This window comes from Nicotiana tomentosiformis, chromosome 11 (assembly GCF_000390325.3).
Source record: "Nicotiana tomentosiformis chromosome 11, ASM39032v3, whole genome shotgun sequence".
In the NCBI taxonomy this organism is placed as follows: Eukaryota; Viridiplantae; Streptophyta; class Magnoliopsida; order Solanales; family Solanaceae; genus Nicotiana; species Nicotiana tomentosiformis.
In genome coordinates, this window is record NC_090822.1 from 81,205,675 (window position 1) to 81,225,201 (window position 19,527).

General features: G+C 33.8%; 2 protein-coding genes across 2 annotated transcripts; one reads left to right on the plus strand and one right to left on the minus strand.

The window, feature by feature from the left end:
- Positions 1–3,032: 3,032 nt before the first annotated feature.
- LOC104105108 (probable ascorbate-specific transmembrane electron transporter 1) lies at positions 3,033–5,389 on the plus strand. Its single transcript, XM_018773745.3, has 5 exons — positions 3,033–3,170; positions 3,484–3,667; positions 3,741–3,789; positions 3,914–4,113; positions 4,942–5,389. The coding sequence occupies exons 2-5, from the start codon at positions 3,515–3,517 to the stop codon at positions 5,203–5,205; spliced, it is 666 nt and encodes a 221-aa protein (XP_018629261.1). The 5' UTR covers positions 3,033–3,170; positions 3,484–3,514; the 3' UTR covers positions 5,206–5,389.
- A 9,504-nt stretch (positions 5,390–14,893) lies between these two features.
- Positions 14,894–15,754, minus strand: LOC138901745 (uncharacterized). The gene has a single exon (XM_070189533.1). It carries the CDS (start codon positions 15,752–15,754, stop codon positions 14,894–14,896), a length of 861 nt encoding a protein of 286 aa, XP_070045634.1.
- Between the last annotated feature and the right edge of the window lie 3,773 nt (positions 15,755–19,527).

The following is a 19,527-nucleotide window of genomic DNA, read 5'->3' on the forward strand; positions in this document are numbered from 1 at the left end:
CGAATATTCAAAATTTGGCCATGTTCGCCCGACAATAAATGTGTCATATATTTAAGATTTGAGAAAAATACATCAAAAAAGATTTTCTTATTATGTGATATAGATTCAATCAAACTGGTCATAACATTATTGAAGTTGTCTTTTTTTTTTTAAATAAGCTAAATGTACAAATCACACTTGTTTATATCCTATAGCTCACACATTGCCCAAAGTTGTTAAAATGAGATATAAAGCTTCTAACAAATCCTTTTGGTAAATAAAGCCAAACCATGTACTAATAAGTGTCACTTGTCATGCTTTAGATGGCTAGATATTAAGAGAAAAGAAGTACAAGTGGAATTGTAATAAATATTGCAAGTATTATATTTACTAAATAAAAGTTACTCCTAACTAGTTAACCAAAAGCACAAATCTTGGGCTAAAAAAGAGTCCCACGTTGCAACTATATATCTAGACTAGACTTTGTCCCATTCTGATTTTATTTATTTTTTTATTTTGAACTTTTCCTTATGTAGTGCTTATGACAGCAAAGCATCATCATGACATTAATATTTAGGCAAAACAACTTAAAAACCTAAACTTGGCACATATTATTGATTACATCCTTAAATTATCTGTGGTCTTAATTACCCCTTATACTTGGTTATTTGATAGTTATTACCCCCTTGAATAATCTCATCCTAGGAAAGTTGCATGCACTCGCTTGCCACGTGAATTTTCCTGTCCATGTGGCATTTTTTAAAAAATAAAATATATTTTATACCTTTTTAGTGTGTTACTTTTTTAGATAATCTTTTTCGAATAAAATTTATGATAAACTTGGCTATAACTACATTATTTAGGCTAATTTTACTTATTTGGCTAAAAATAATAAATTTTTAGTTATTGTTTTTTGAATTTGACCTGAAAATAAAGAATTATACAGTTGAAATAAATAGTCAAGGTATCTAAAAAGATATAAAAAATACATAGTTTGATTTTTATTATTTTGGCTATAATTATTTATATAGCTCTAAATTATGGAGCTCTAATATATTTTTCCCCCAGATATTACCGAAAAAAATAAAAATACACAATTGAAATAAAGTCATTGGAAGAAATAAAAAGAGTGTACAATTGCAAGTTCATTATTTTGGTTATACCTTTTTATTTGGTAAAACATAATGGAGTTGTAGCCAATTTTTTACTGATTTGACTCCAAAAAAAAAATACACAATTAAAATAAATAGACATTATATCTAAAGAAAAGATAAAAGAAAATACACAACTAGTACTCCATTATTTTTGCTAAAAGTTTTCTATTTGGCTAAAATGATGGAGTTCCAACCAAACTTTTATAAATTTGGCCCAAAAAAAAAAAAATATACAGTTGGAACAAATAGATATTATATCTATAGAAAAAATTAAAAATAATAAAAGCCATAGTAAAGTCCATATTATATGTTAAGATAAAGCAAGAAGAAGTACATAGTTGTAACAAATAAATCATTATATATGACTATATGACAATTAAAAGTTAAAAAATAACCTATTTAGAAGCTGATTTTTTAATTTTTCTTTACTCCCACATGCTTAAAAGAGAATGCACCCACACTCTTTGCCACATCAGCGTCCAGGGAGGTAATGGCTTTCAAAAGGTCAAGTTCAGGGGGTAATTAAGACCATGAATAATTTAGGAATGTAACTAATAATCCGTGTTAAATTTAGAGGTTTTTTTTAGGTATTCCGCCTAATATTTATCGTACACTCTTGCCAAAATTTGAAGGAATAGAGGTTCTCAAATTCGAATTATAAGGTCTCTATTATTCCAAAAACAAATGACATCTTTTGTCTTCAAAAAACAAATTGAACGTCAGCCAACTTATCTTAATTCTTTTCTTCTTTAGTTTTAGTAAGTCAAAAACATCGAATTATAAAAATTTACTCTTGGCATGGAAATATATGTGCGTGTGTGTCGGGTATAATACACGATAGAACGTAAAAATAGCACGGACTAGTCAGTTTTTAGACTGATAATTGAAAAATAATCAGCGTTTGCAAAGTCATTGAAAAATAGCCACTATTTTGCTGCAACACGGACAAGTCCAGCATAATATACTGGAGATTGGTGCACCTGTGTATGAACATCCAGCATATTATGCTAGAACTCCAACATGCGAAAAATTTCAGCATAATATACTAGAGGTTGGAGCACATGTGTATGTACTTCCAGCATATTATGTTATACCGGTATATTATGCCATTATAATATACTGGAACTCCAGTATAATATGCTGGAATATTTTCCAGATTTTGAACAGTATTTTCGTTCAAATTTATCTTTACATGAAAAATGGTTAAATTTCGATTACTTTTGATATTGTGGCTATTTTTCAATTATCACTTGTAAATCTGGTTATTTTTGAATTTCTCCGTGACAGAACATATGTTTATAGTTTCTTCCTAATACAGTACGATAAAATATCTTTTCTTTTTCTTTTATCAAACGGAACCACCTTGCTTGTTGCCAAGTCGTTCACAATTTTTCCTCATTGAGTTTACCTTTACTGGTTTAGACGTTAACATTATGGTGACCTGCAAATTTACCCCCACCCCAAAGAAACTAAAACAACAGATAGTTAAATTAAAGTGACAATTTTGAGGAACTTCGGTTGTATTTTAGTCATATATATTTGTCAAATCTCCTAAATTTTGGGTTGATGGAAAGTAGAAGTTTCATGTGTCAACCTAGAATCATCCAGTTTTATTTTAGTACTTCTTTGATAAGGACCTCATTGTTAGGCATTAAAAGGGGGCAACCTGTAACATCAAAAATCCAACAAGGGTCCATTATTTGGTCCCATCTTTGAAAATTTGACCCTTCAAGTCTTTTTTGTTAAAATTTAATCTCTATCTCTAGACTCTAATGTTGTTGTATTTAAATAATATTGACAAACTTATCTCTTCTTTACTCCCTTTGTTATTGCTCACAAAAATCATCTTCCAATGTAATTAACTAAATCTTAAAAAGTTGTAAGATATTCAGCTTAAAGCATACTGACAAATCTAGACATTGTTATAAACAACATACACAAATCCCTTACGAAACGTTATCATATTCAATGCTGCTTTATTTATATCCATTTGTCAATCCGTAAGAGCAAAGTTTCAATCAAGTTCTTCCAAATTAAGTACTCTCTCTAACCCTTTATTCGCGTTTAATTAGCTTTTGATTATTTCCCGGGCTATATAGACAGTTTTACCTATTTTCTCTTAGTACGTCCATAGTTAAACCTCATTATTTTGTCTTACAACAATTTAAAAATGGAAAAAAAACAAATAACATGAAATAAAAATTCCCCTTTTTGTATCATATATTTGCTTAGTATACTAAGCAAGCAATATTTTCGAACAGATCTTCTTGCTTAGGCTTTTTCAAAACTATCTAAATATTTAATTTGCATTACAACTGTTATCACTACTTCATCTTCTTCTTGTGTCCAGAAAGCATTTGAAAGAAGAATTTGAGCAAAAAATGCCGAACAAGAATTACAAAGTGTCTCCAGTGCCAGTGACTTTGTTTGCGCACTTGTTGTTCATAGCTATCACTACACTGATACTAGTCTGGCTTTTGCACTTCAGAGAAGGCCTTGCTTTCACTTCAACCAACAAGCCCAAGATTTTCAATGTAACTAATTAAAAGTTACATTTGGTCTTTGATATATTTCTCTTTTAATTTACTAATTATTTGGTGTTTGCAGATTCACCCATTGCTTATGGTTATTGGGTTTCTCTTATTAGCTGGAGAAGGTAAGAAATCAGTTTTTAAAATATTCATGTACATAATTAGCAGAAATCATTTTATTTTTCTTTTCTATTTTTTCTGTCAGTATTTTAAAATATTCATGTACATAAAATTGGGGTTGTGGAACAGCAATAATGGCATACACAACAGTTCCAACATCAAGCAAGAAGCACAAGTTGTATCACATGATTCTTCATTTCATAGCTCTTGTTGCTGCGGTTATTGGTCTCTACGCAGTTTTCAAATATCATAAGGAAGCTGGAATTCCTCATATGTATACCTTTCACTCCTGGATTGGCCTTTCCACCATCATTCTCTTCGCTTTGCAGGTAAAAAAATGTTACTCATTGAATATTAATGAAATCCAGATTAGTCAAGATTATTTAAATGTTTATTTCAAATACCTTATTTGGTTTTTTTGTCTAAAAGATGATTCTTTTCCTTGACGTTCTTCTTGACACACACAACTAGAATTACTACGTATCATTTTTGTCAAGGAAATATTTGATCCTCTCTCCCTCTTTTTGTTACTAAGATATTAACTAGACGAAAACATAAGGGTTTAAAATTATTTATTGCGCCACCTCACCCTCCTCCACATAAGTTCTACTGCCTCTGTTCCAAGTTAGACGAAGTACTTTCCTTTTTAGTCTGTTCCAAAATAAATGACATATTTCTAAATTTGGAAATAATTCACCTTTAAACTTTTCATTTTACCTATTTTACCTTTAATGAGAAGTTTTTATAACCACACAAATGTCATGACCCCATAAAGCTTTTACCCTTTAAGCTTTTAATACCACAAGTTTCAAAAGTTTTTTTTATTTTCTTAAACTCCGTGTCAAGTCAAACTAATTCATCTAAATTGAAATGGAGGGAGTATTAACTTTATAAACATCAACAAATTGATTCAGGATTTCAGTTATTGAGTGCAAAGCTAATTCTTCTTTTTAATTTTTGCCAGTGGCTATCATGTTTGACGTTGTGGAATCTTTACCCAAATAGCCCGCCAGATTTATTTTTTACTTTTTTAATCGTTATATATAGATTATATATATATATATATATATATATATATTATATTCGTCGATAATTTTTAATTTAAACAATTGGTGAGCGTTTATTAGATAATTAATTTTTTTTATTATTTTGCCCAGTGGCTATTATCATTTTTGACCTTCTTATTCCCCGGGGCGCGAACGTCAACAAGGTCAAGGGTGGTTCCATGGCATGCCCTAATTGGGATCATCATCTTCTTCTTGGCAATAGTAGCTGCAGAGACAGGCTTGGTGCAGAAATTCATATTCTTGGGTCTTACAAGGAACCAAGAAGGACTTATAGTTAATTTTACTGGCCTTTTGATACTCCTCTTTGGAATTTCAGTTGGTGTCGCTGTTCTCCTGCCTGGTCGTGGTTATTAGTTAAATATTCAAATTTGTTGTAAATGTTTTTTATGTTTTTTTGTGTGCTATTAAGGGATTACTAAGTCCTTGTATGGGTGGGTTTGGTTTTATTATCTTTTAACCCTACACAATATTTCTTTCGATTTGGGTGTTACATGTATTTAAAAAGGTTATGTTATGTAAATAGACTGTTTTGTTTTTTTGTTCAGTTTATAAGTAATATTTTTGATCCATGACCTTTTCTGTAATTTTCTTCTCCATCTGTGGTCAAAGTCAATTCATCCCCTCTGCAAGATCAATTATAGCCTGTTTGGCAAGCAAACAAAAATCAACTTATTTTAAAAAATAATATTTTTTAAAAGCGTTTTTTTCAAATTACTTTTGATGAAAAGTAGTTTGTGTTTAGCTAATTAATTTGAAAAGTACTTTTAAATAGCAATTTGTGTTTGATCAAGATTTTAAAAAGTACTTCTAAGTATATTTTTTTTAAAAGTATTTTTTAAAAATATGATTATGGGAAGAAGCTATCTTTTTCTATTTCTTCAAAATTGCTTCTGATTCTATTTATTTTATTTTATTTTATTTTTCTAAAAGTTTGACCAAACGTAAACTTAAAAAAAAAAAAAAAAAGAACTTGGAGACGGGTGTTGATAAAAAGTTTCTTCGTGGTTAATCGAATTGAGCCAAATCCATCTTCCAGAATCTTCCACCACGAGTCAAGTTACCAAAATACCCTTTCATCTAAACTCAATCAAAGAGTTCAACAGTGAACAGACTCGCTCCAATGCACCAAAATACTTTCATATCCCAAAAAATCTCTTCCTTTCCTAGGAAAATTTTTACCCTCTTTTTAGAAATTTTACTTTTTCTTCTCTTTTCTCACGCCACCGACCCCCGCCCCATCGTCATCCTTTCACTTTAGAGAAAAAATACAAAAACTCTAGGACTCTTTCAGACCATCCCTCACCATTTTTATGCGAAATTCGACAACTATATGACTGCCAGCGTAAGAACGATCATATTAACTTTCAAAATTTTAAAATTCAAACAGACCATCCTAATTTGAAATTGAAGAATCCCACTATAAAAGGGAGTTCCATAAGCAAAAGTGACCAGGCGAGTTTAACACAAAAATGAGGGTATGATAATAAAATGTTAGTAGGGGGGACGACAATAAGAAGATCCGCATCTTGGCGTGGTCCATCTCTCTTTGTCCGGGCAAATACAGATGGTGAAAGTTTGGTTGAAACTTATGCTCTCTCCTGGTCTTTGATGGTGAAAGCTTGATTGAAGCTATAGTTGTGGACAACCAAGTCTTTCATCATGAGAGAGGGGAATAAGTGTAACAAAATGAACCCAGTAGAATACGTTATAAGCTCTTCACTCTCTGAATACGTTATGCACTTTCCGAGCCAGGATTCACCTACATACTTCTTACTCTCTTTTATATTATGTTTTTTTAAAAGAGTTTAGATTACCGTAATTAAAAGATTTGGAGAGTCAAAAGAGTTTTTTTAACCGTAATTATATTATGTTTTTTTTTAAAAATATTTTAGATTATTATTATTTTTTGTGACTTATACTTTTATTTATTTTATAATTCTATTTTAGATTATACTATTTCGTGACTTATATTATTTTTTGTGACTTATACTATTTTTTTATTTAATAATTCTAATTTTTGTGGCACATTTAAAATCTCACCTAGTATCTTTGCATCAAGAACTAGGTTCACTCCTCTAACTTCACAGTACTCACTTGGTCATTCTTTATCACTTTAAATTTCATGTAAAAATAAAGTATTGCTTCACCATACATGAGTGCTTGGCATAAGATCATATTAGTCCACCCCTGAACTTTCAACTTATCCGTTAGTTCCTTCATCCCAAACATAGTCACTACAACATGATCTATCACTAGAGGTATTCAAAATCAAACCGAAACCAAAAATCGAATCGAAATCGAACCTTAATAGTTTATTGGTATCGGGTTAACGGTTTAACGGATGGGAAACGGATTGAAATTTTTTTATTAACGGTTTATCGGTTTGGGGGCGGATTATTCAATTTTCTTAACGAATAATCTGTTAACCCGTTAAGAATATATATATATATATAATAGCGCATCTGCGTTTCCTGTAATAGCGCAACTACTTATAATCCATACATATTTCTATACATAACTGCCTTTTGCTCGGTATTGTTTGTATGGTTAATGATATAGCGTGAAATGCCTGGTTGAGAGTTTAAGTTAGAAATTTGAAGTTGTTGTTTGAACTTTGAAGCTGCATAAATTCAAGCTCGGTTAGGCGTTAGCTGCAGGCCAAACATTTCTGTGTATTCTGCTCACTTATGGATTAATCATTTTGAAATATGTATCCTGGACTCACTTTGAATATAGACTAGAATTTTCTATTCTGAATTTGTATGTTAGGCGTTAACAGACATATGTATGTCTGGACTCATGTAATGTAGTCTGCTTTGGGATTTAATGGTAGGCGTTAACATACATGTATGTCTGGACTTATATGTAGTCTGCTTTGGGATGTAATCTAGCCTACAATGTGTTCTACATTTTTCACTCTACAACACATGACACACTACATCATTCTTATGTAGGCGTTAGCAGACATGTTTGTCGGCGACTCAATGTGTAATTTCCTATTATGAATTTGTATACTAGGCGGTCAACAAACAATTAATGCAAGCAATATAGATTTAATTAGACCGATAAACTGCCCGATAAGAGCTAAACCGATACCAATCCGTCCGATATTTTATCGGGTGGATAGCGGATTGATACATTTAAAAGTCGATAACCGTTAAGCCAAACTGTTAAGAGTAATTAACCGCCTAATCCGCCCGATAAGCAGCCCTATCTATCACTCTTCCTTTCAACATCATCAACAAACCACTCATCTATACTAATAATGGCAATTTTTCTCTACCTCTTTTTCTTTCTTTTGGAACTAGTTCCTTTCACTTCAGGATCAGAGACCGCAGTTTTCTTTTCTTGGTAGGTTTTCCTTTGGGAGTGGCTGGAGAAGATTCATCCTTCTTCTTTCCCTTTTCTTGAATAGGAACTACCTCCTCATCCTCTTCATCGTCCTCATCTCCACTCACTAAGTCCACATTTTCTACGTCAGACTCATCAATTAGTTTGAAGCCTTGTCTCTCTTTATTCTTTCTTTTACACACCTCCATAGCTTTTTCAAGTGATGGCTTGCTTTTTCCTCTAGTCTCAGCTGTTTATCCCCCCTAAGTTCACAGCCCCAGAAGGCAAGACTGCTTTCTTTGCAATAGCTTTTACCCTCGTGGGAGCAGACTTTTCTTTAGCTTGTCGCTTCTCCTTCATCGTGGCAATGAGATTCACTAGAGCTTCATCATCACTGTCTTTATTGTCTTTCATTTCAACTTCTGCTTCTCCTTCCTTTTTCTTTTCTTCCTCAGTATCAATCCAATCAAAGGACTCAGATTTTTCATGTTTAGCATTCAAAGAAACCGGTTCTTGAACCGTAGTGGCCTCTTGCTCAGTCACAACTTCCATAGTAAGTTCTCCTTAACCAGCAGCAGAAGAACCTGGTTGTTGTCCATGGGCTTCTACTCCAGCACCTATAGTCTCCCCATGTTTTCCTACATCTTCCTTTTGTGTCCCCTTGCGTAAACCCTCACAAATATTTTCACCCTCCTTTACTGTACTCACCTCACTCTTCACCATTTCTTCACCTTGATGTTCATCCCTTTCCTTAGTAGTCGTTTTTTCAATAGTAGTTGTATCTGCATGTTCATCACAAACCCACTTCACATCATCAATTTTTGCTTCCCCCTAAATTCGTGGCTCATCCACAACTTGTTTCTCACTTTTGGGTCCTTCACTATCTTCTTCATTAGAATAGTCGACTAATCTGATAATGAGTTTTGGGGCTTTTAGTGGGGAGGGTAGTTCTTGGCTAGATCGGGATTAGGTGGTTGTGGAGATAGGTGCAGTAGAGTTAGGGTTTGTAGTTTCAGTGGTAATTTTATATGGTACTCTACTTGGTGAGGCTTCCATTATAATGGAGTTGTGTGGTTTTCACAGGAAGATGAAGTTAGGGTTTTAGATATTGTTGATAGCTTTTAGGGATTTTGATTAGAATGAGGAGAATGAAAAGAGGAGGAATTTATAGGGAGCAATTGACAGTTTGATGGCTCTAATTTTTCCTTTTAATTGTTCCTAATTCGGCTCTAATTAGGATAAGGTGTAACTGTCAATTGAGATGTGTGCAAGTGGTTTAGGAAACTGGTCCTAATTACATACGGACTGGAGCTATTCATGATTACCTTATGACTTGACGGTTTTGGAACCTGATCCATTAATTATTTTTTGGATTTAAGAGACTAGTTGACAAAATGAGTGGGAATCTGGTTTAATGACACGACAGTTTAACAGTTAAGCACAACAATCAATGGGAAAAGGGGTACATACCTGAATGTCAAATAACCAGGTTCTTTGACTTGTTTCCTTAGTGTTGGATGTGACATATTTTCTAGCCTAGACTTTTGTCTTCCGATTACACATCCATGCCCTAGAGTCCAGGTCATGCATGCATACCTGATACAGTATAAGACTGAGTTAGATATTTTTCAGCACATTTTCTTACTGAATACATTATTTATCCATAGTCAGTCATTGAGGGGAGTCAATAATGTCATAGTCGATTTTGATTAAATCAAGCTCCAAGCAGTTCCTTTCAAAGTTGTTACATCTCGCATTTTCGTATGTTAAAGTTTCGCCTTCTGTTAATCGACATAGACTCGGGGATGAGATTATCTTGAGGTTAACATATTTATGCTATTTATAACAAGCGATAAGTAAGTACCATGAAGGATAAAGGATACACAATAAAGAAAATGAGTTTCGTTGAAGGTTGTCGATTTGGGATAAAAACGGTCTGAGCTATAATACCCAATATTTACGGACTAGTACCATACAAGGTACCATATGACTGTGATAGTATGATGTATAAGGTATATTAAAAAATATGTAGAATTTTTAAGTAATTTAAAATAATTCTTAATTATGCGGCTAATTAGTTAATTATGGGTTAGCGGGATATTACCTAATTAATTAATAAACTAGTGGATAAAGATTTAAAATTCTCATCCCACCCCCACGTGGCAGCAAGCCACTTCCTAAGAATATGACTCTTAGTCATTTTTAACTAGGTGGAAAGATAATGTGTTAGTAACAAGATACCTCCCTTCTAATATTTTCTTAGTTAGCAATGTTAGTAACCAAAACACATCATTCTAACAAGACACCTCCCTTATAATATTTTTTTAGTTAGCAACGCTAGTAACCAAAACATATCATTCTAACAAGACACTTCCCTTTTACAAAGTTAGCAACGAAATTTCGTACAAAATTTCTACAATCAAAACGTTATCAATTCTTACAAGTTTTCAAAACTTCTTGCAACCAAACAATTCCAACAGGAATTATTAGCACCATAGCAACGTGAAATTTTACGGTTATAATGAAGTACGGTGCAACCTGTTCCAAGAATATCATACGGATTTTCCCTACTCCAGGTATGTTAAGGCTATCCCTTCTTTCATTTTGGCAAGATCCAAATTATACAGAAGAAATGAGCAAACGCACAGTTTTCATAAACGACTCTATTCATAGAAATACTAGGGGTCTCTGTGTTCTTGATTCCCCATGTGACATATTATTATATCTTCTATTCATGGGTCTCAGAATAATACGCAGTTGATAAAGTTTATCCGAAAGGAATATTGAGATTATTAATATATTTTCATGCATTTCATTCATTTATATATGTACATTGACCCATGACCAGATGGCGTTATATATGCGTATTTATATGTGTGTATATATATATATATATATATGTAAATGGGATATGGAAAAAAGGTTAAGGCGTTATATACGCACCACCACCTGATCAGTTGGTATATATTGATGATGTTGCCCACAGTGGCCGAGACAATATAATGGAATGCCCTTAGAGTCTTGATGATGTTATGTACACCTATACCTATGCATGACACGACATTTATATGCACGTGCATGCCACTATAAATGTTGCAGAATTTACAAAGTTATTCAGACTTATAGGTGTATTTCTTTCTTCTGTATTTTATCTATGTCTTTTATGTACTGATTTTCATGCCTTACATACTCAGTACATTATTCGTACTGACGCCCTATTTCCCGGGGCCTGCATTTCATGCCCGTAGGTGCAGGTAGGCAAGCTAACGGTCCCCCTTCTTAGGATCCTTGATCAACGAGAGTTGGCATGCTCCACTTGATCCGAAGCTGCTTTTGATTTTGGTACGATATGCTTGTATACATATATGGGTATGACGTGTCTCAGTCCCATCTTTGTGCAGTTATATTTCTATTAGAGGTTTGTAGACGGTTATGTATAGTTGTCTATAGCAGCTTTGTCGGCTCGCCCTACGTATTCCGTACGTATATGTATATATGTCTTTTGGACAGGTTTTCCTCACGCATGTTATTCTCGTAATTCAGCAGATGTTATTCATGTTTATATCTTAGTCGCATGCTTAAGGGTGTTCGACAGGTAGGAGTCAGCTTCAATGGTTGATAAGGCTACAGAAATCTATTTCATGGATGCCCATGAGATTAGACATGATCCAAGAAAGTGCGTCGTTCATGATGTGATTTTCCTGTCCACCATGTATCCAGCATAGTCAGCATTTGCATAACCAATCAATTCGAAGGAGTCTCATGTTGAGATATCTTAAAATTCTTTTAACGGCCTTCAAATGTGATTCTTTTGGACTAGATTGGAACCTTGCACACAGCCCCACACTGTACACAATGCCAGGTCTACTTGGAGTCAAGTAGAGTAGGGAACCTATCATACCTCTGTACTTCTTTTTACCAACAGGAGAACTGGATTCATCCACATCCTATCTGGTTGCAGTAACAATAAGAGTATCAATTGTTTTAGCATTATCCATATCAAACCTTTTGAGCAACTCCTTGATGTACTTATGTTGGTATATCATAGTTCCTTTCTCTATCTACTTAACTTGGAGTCCATGAAAGAAATTTAATTCTCCCATCATGCTCAATTTAAATTCACTTCCCTTGAGTTCAGCAAATCCATTATTACAAAGTGATTCACTTGTGGATCTGAAGATGATGTCATCAACATATATTTGCACTATCAGCAGGTTCTTACTACTCTTTAACAAGAATGACATGTTATCAAATTTGCCTCGTGAGAAACTGCTCTCTAGGAGAAATTTTGACAGTCTTTCATACCATGCTCGTGGAGCCTGTTTTAACCTATACAATACCTTTTCCAACTTCTACACATACTCTGGAAACTTATGACTTTCAAAACCTGGAGGTTGTCGAACAAACACTTCTTCCTTCAAGTATCCATTCAGGAAGGTACTCTTGATATCCAATTGATATAGCTTGAAACCCTTGTATGATGCAAATGCAATAAGCAATCGAATTGCCTCCATCCTGGACACAGGAGCAAATATTTTATCGTAGTTAATTCCTTCTTCTTGATTATATCCCTGTACAACCAATCTAACTTTATTTCTGGTACTTGATCATCTAACTTGTTCCTGAACACCCGCCCGATTCCAATAATTGTTTTGTCTTTTGGGCTGGGAACCAAGTCCCAAACTTTATTTCTCTCAAACTGGTTTAGTTCTTCCTGCATAGCCACTATCCAATCTGCATTTCCAAGAGATTCTTTGATGTTCTTAGGCTTCACCATGAATATGTATGTTGAGAAGACAATCATATTCATAAATTTTGATCTTGTTACCATTCCGGAGTTAACTGGGGTAAGCACATTTGTCAGAGGATGGGAGCTTTGATGTTTTCATCCCCTGGCATGAGATCTTTAATTCTCAGTGTTCTCTTCATGTTCAGCAGTGGTAGCAGGTGCTGCGGTTTTACCTTGATTCTTTTGTGATGTTCCCCCTATCTATGATACCTATTGAATCATTTCCGAAGGACCTGGTTCCTGTCCTGCATCAACTTCTAGTACTTCATGATTTATTTTCTCCTCATGATTTTCATCTGGTCCAAACTTACCATCATCAACAACCCGTGTATCTTTATCATCCAAAAGGTTATTAAATTCATCAAAGATTACATGAATGCTTTCTTCAAAATATTTTGTTCTTTTGTTATAGATCTTATTGGCCCTACTTTGTGGTGAGTAACCCTAGAAGACACCCTCATCACTCTTAGCATCAAACTTTCCTAGAGCCTTTTCCCATTGTTGTGTACAAAACACTTGCTTTCCAAGGCTCTTAGGTGGGCTAAATTTGGATTTTTGCCTTTTAGTAACTCATAGGGGCTCTTCTAAATTATTGACCTAATCATGTATCTATTTATTATGTAACATGTAGTATTTACAGTTTCAGCCCAGAAGGTCTTAGGAAGACCTACTGATTAGCATGGTTTTGGCCATGTCATCTGAGTTCTATTTTTTATTTCAACAATACCATTTTGCTGTGGGGTTCTAGGAACAGAAAAAATATGATCAATACCATTTACAGCGTAGAATTCAAGGAAGTTAGAATTTTCAAACTCAGTTCCATGGTCAGATTTAATGCTAGCTACATGACTATTCATCTTTCTTTGCAGTTTCTTCACAAAAGTTACAAATATATCGAAAGTTTCATCTTTAGTTGCAAGAAATATAGTCCATGTAAATCTAGAAAAATCATCAACAACTACAAATACTTACCTCTTACGTCTTCTACTCAGTACCTTCATTGGTCTACATAAGTCCATATGAAGTAGTTCCAAATGTCTAGAGGTACTTACTACCTTTTTAGATTTGAATGTAGACCTGACCAACTTACCTTTACACATGCATCACAAACTTTATCTTCTTGAATTTCGACTTGGGAAGCCCAAGGACCAGGTCCTTGGTAATTAGCTAGTTAAGCATAGAAAAGCTAACATTACCTAGTCTTTTGTGCCACATGTAGGAATCAATATCTAGTGCACTAAGACATGAATGTTCATTTTCTGGTGCAGACATGACATCAACTTTGTAAATATTTTTATTCCTTTTTTCTTTGAGAACTAGATTTCCAAAATTTTCATTTGACACCAAACATCTTTCAGAAGTAAAAAGAACTAGGTTCCCTTTATCACACATCTGAGACACACTCAACAAATTGTGCTTCAAACCTTTGGCAAAATACAAATTATCTATAGCATGAAAGTTGGACCTACCAACCTTACCTATGTCGATTATGTTTCTTTCTTTTTTTTTTCATTTTCAAAGCCTGCACTCCCTCCTTGATAGGCTCTTAATGAGAGAAAATTATTTATGTTTCCGGTCATGTGGTGGGAGCAAGAACTGTTAACATAATACCAATTTTTGCCTCCTCTCACCTTAGCCTAAAAACATATTCATGGATTAGTTTTAGGAATCCAGACTAGCTTGGGTCCCTTTCCTTGATTAAAAGGATGAATAATATTCTTTTTAGTCCATCCTGATAGTTTATTAACCTTCTGTAAAGGACCAGGTTTCACTGATTTCCTTTTCTCGGGATATGTAATATTTTTTAGACTTTCTTTGATTTTGGATGGGCATGTTTCCGTGAAGTATCCATAATTTCAATAGTGATTGCATAGGCGATTATCAGGAATGTCAACATATTTCCTGTGATGGTTGTATGGAGTTTTAATTCAAGTTCAAGTTCTTTTCTAATTCAAACTTGGTCTTGTCTAGGTTTTCTTGAAGTATCCTAACCTTTTTAGATTCAACTAGAAGTTTGTCATTTGTTTCCTTTAGTTCATTTTCTAGTGGCTCCTCACCTTTATTTGGTGCATTAAGCAATCTATTATTTTCAGTTTCTAAGGCAGCTTTTTTATCTTCTAACACAAGAATATGGTCCTTGAAATCCACTACGAAGACCTCGAGACTTTCTCTACTTATTTCTAGATCTTTTTCTTCAAGTTTAAGTGATGCATATTCAGTCATCAATTGCTCCTTTTCGTCATTTTTTTTATATGCATCAATTAAGAAGTCTGATAGAGAAATCAGTTTATTTTTAGAGTAGGTCTGAATTTTGTCTTTGATATCTTGAAAGCTTAACTCAGGTTTTTTTTCCTCATCGGCGTCAGAGTCTGAATTTTCCATCAATGCCAAGAGATCTTCTGATTCTGAGTCATTTTGCTTGGCCATTAATGACTGATCCTCATCTTCACTTTCATCATCATCATCAGACTCATCAGTTGAGGATGATTGTATATAAGCCATTGCCTTTTTCATAATTTTATCCATTGCCTTATTTGTCATTCTTCGTCCAGGAACCCGGTCTTTATTTTGTTGCTTTCCTTTATCATAATTTTTCTTTTTCCACTCGAGTTCCCATAGAGGACAGTCCTTGATGAAGTGGTCTTTCTTTCCACACTTGTAGTAACCATCAACATTGTTATTGTTATTGGTCTTCTCTACAAGCTTTGATTTTGATGAGCTACCCTTCTTCAAGAAACTACCTTTCCTTATTGCTCTCTGAAAGCGTGGAGTCAGCAATGCCATATATCTTCTTCAACGTCTTATTTGTGGGTTGTCTTAAGCATCAGGTTCTTGGTCTTGCGAGGTTCAGTATCTTATTGATCCAAGCGATCCTGATTATGCTTTAGCTCACAGGTTTCCAGATTTCTAGATGTCCAATCAAATCATCAAGAGTCATTGTATTCAGATTCCTTGCTTCAATAATTGCATTTACTTTGTTGTCCCATGAAGAAGGAAGTACGCTCATAATATTCCTCATAATTTTGTTGCGGGGAATCACTTCACCAAGAGATATTAGTTCATTAATAATTGAAGTGAACCTGGTATGCATCTCCAGGATTGTTTCCCCCTCTTTCATCTTGAACGGTTCATATTGCCTAATTAACATGTTTATTTTTGACTGCTTCACTTGAGAGGTACCTTCATGAGCATACTATATGGCATCCCATATAGCTTTTGTATCTCTGCAAGAAAATATTCTGTTATTTCATCCATAGATTAATATCTTCTTATCTTTGACATTCTTTTGAACTCCTTTGACATTTTCCTTAGAGTATTTTTCTCTTGGGTTGGTCCAGTATGGACACCCTTGTCATAAAAAAACATTGGGATTTTTGGTCCCTTTTCAACGATATCCCAGAGTTCTAGGTCTTCTCCCTCCATGAAATTACACATCCTTTCCTTCCAACATCCATAGTATTTTCCATTAAAAGTGGTGGCCTAATGACTAATTGTCTTTCTTGACAATCCGGTGGTGCAACCATTGTAGATCTTTTCAAGGTGTTAGCCTCTCATGAAAGAACCTGTTCTGATATCAATTGTTATTTTAGACTACACTTAGACACAAGAAGGGGGTTCAATTATGTCTTGCTTGATTTTCACTTTTTCAAAGAACCTAGTTCTTTGAATTAGTTTAGCACACTCAAACAAGAATAATTGCTGAAAAGTAATCAATACAGAAATTTTTAAGTGAAAAATCCCATTTCTCAAAAGAGTAAAAACCACGACCTACCTAGTAGAATTTTCTCCAAATCTCTACTAACTTCAAAGAGCAAGTTTAGGTTACAACTCAATAACCAAGGAAACTATCTCTAGTACCTTAACCCTTATAATCAACTCAATTGTAGCAACCCCTTTCTAAACTAACTCTAGTTTAGAAAGTGTAACACAACAAAGTCTCAATGATAACCTGTAACAAAACTTCAATGAAAGCGGATAGGTTATAACTCAGAATACAAAACTCAACCTAACAACTAAAGAACTCGAGAAGCTTCATCTTCAAGAACCTGTTCTTCAGTTTATTGAGTTGAATCTTCATAAGTATCTTGTTGCTTTTCTATGGTATTGTCAGAAGTATTCTCACGATTTCTCTCAATAGCAGTAGTCTTGAATTGTGGCAAAATATCTTCTTTTATAGGTGCAAGGTTGGCCGAAATTCTTCTTCAATTAATGCTCCAAAACCTAAAATATTTTGGTTAAGAAAATCCTTTCCCATTTAGACTAGGTTTCTTTATTTGACTCCAACTTGCATTATTCTTGCTTCCCACAAGTATTTTCCACATACACACATTCTTTTTATTGCACAAAATCCTCCAAACGCATATTCCTTTTTAGACACGGACATGATCTTCTAAAAATCCTTACTTGCATGGGAAAGCTAGTCTTCTGTGTCTGAGTTACTAACGTTAGCTAGCTTGCTGTAAACCTGGTTTTTTTGACGTTCAACATTCTTATTTTATCACATCTTCACAGCAGTCTTGTATACGCAAGACTAGAGCCTGAAACTTGATTCTTATCACAGTTTGTTAATCATCAAAACACAATACCATCTCAAATCAACACATTATAAAGTGATAATTTAAGAAACTATCTTAGGTTTCTCTTTATAATACTAATTTTTATGTGATTTACGAAGTTTTCCTTTGTTATTTTATTTTTTGTATAATAACTCTTTAACTTAATTAATGTGAAAAAATTACAATTTGCCAAATTTTTCCTTCCTAACACTCCTTTTGCTTAAATTCATGTGAAATTATTCGACTGAGTACTCAATTTAAGAAGAAAACATATTGTATGGCTATAAAAGCTTTTCATTATGGGTAAATGGAAAGTTGAAGTTAAAATTATTTTCATATTTAAAAGGTGGCCATTCTATTTTCTATCGAACTAAAAAGGAAAGGGAAAATATATATCTATACAGCTCCTTAAACTTGGCTCCAATTTTTATTTTGACACTTCGACTGTATTTTGTTATACCTATTAAACACAACGTATGACCGGTCAAAGGAGCGTTAGTTCCACTTATGGTAAGTGTGTGAGTGTTATTATTCTTTTCTTAAGTGTATATTCCAACAATAAAAAATTAATCCACCTATTGGAGCCACTTTAAAACGCCCAATTTGGCCATAATTTCTCTAAAAAAAAGCCCTAATTCCCCTCTCTTCCTCTTTCCCTTCAAAATCGCCATATTTGTTCTTCAATTGAAGCTTAGGGGTCGAAGCTTGAATCTTTATCTGATTTCTTCCTCATCTTTCTCGTTTTTGAGTGTTATGTCGCAAAAATCAACAACTTCTCGCAATGGAATAAATATTTGTCACTATGGATTTAATGTGCCACTAACTATATCATGGTCACCTGCAAACCCAGGTCATCGATTTTATGATAGTAAATTGGTGAGTCGATCGTACTGCTTTTCTCAAACATTTGAATTTCTTTAAGAAAAAAAAGAATCTGTTTTTCATTTTTTTTCCACAGTTCCTTCTCAATTTTGTAGGGCCGAGGTGGATGCAAATACTTCAAATGGTACGATGATGAAATGTCCGACCAAGCTAAGAGGGTTATACGGGATCTATTGAACAGGGTCGATAGAACTGAGAAAATAGTTGAGCACAATAAATTGGTTATTTGTTATTATTGTGGTATTGTTTTTATGGAATTGGATTTGTTGATGCTTGTGGTTAGTTGATATTTTTTGGATATAATGATTTAGGGAAGTTTTTGTAATGTTGTTGGAGTTGCTACTCATGTTTGATGTCTATTTAGTTGAAGAACAATGTAGTATTTGTATGTGGGTAGTATAAATTTGGCCTTTTGTTAATATACACTATCTTGTAATGAATGAAATGGAAATGACCTATTTTTTGTGCAAATTTATGTTCAGTTGCTTTTTCATATTATGTTATGAATGAAATGCAAATTTATATTTATGAACTGAAACTACCCAAACATTCTATTGCATAATGTGATCAACTAGCTGTGATGACCCGATAGGTTATTTTGAGTACTAGCATTTATTTTCATATTTTGAGACCTCTATTATCTCCATTTGAGATTTTTTGATTTGTGTGCATGGTCTGTGTCATTTTCCAGAAAGGTTTGTAAACAATTGAAGAAAAAATGATTTTAGGCTTAAAATGGGACTTGAGTTAACCACGGTCAATATTCTTATTAATTGATATTGAATCGGTATTTTGACGATTCTGGTAGGTTCGTATGATATTTTTGGACTTGTACGCACGTATGGTTGGGGTCTGGGGGTGACCCGCACACGTTTTAGCGCATTATGTGTAAAATAGTGAAAATTGAGTTTAAGTTAAAATTGTTTGAGTTTTGATGATCGATTGTTGTTATTTGATGTTATTTTGATGATTTGAGGTAGCAAGAAAGTTTGTATAATGTTATACACTTGCGTGTATGTTCAATTTGGAGCTCGAGGGGCTCGAGTGAGTTTCAGGTGTGTATCAGAGGAGTTTGGTTGGTTTTCGGATAGCTGGTGCAATGTTGGTTCTGGTGTCAAT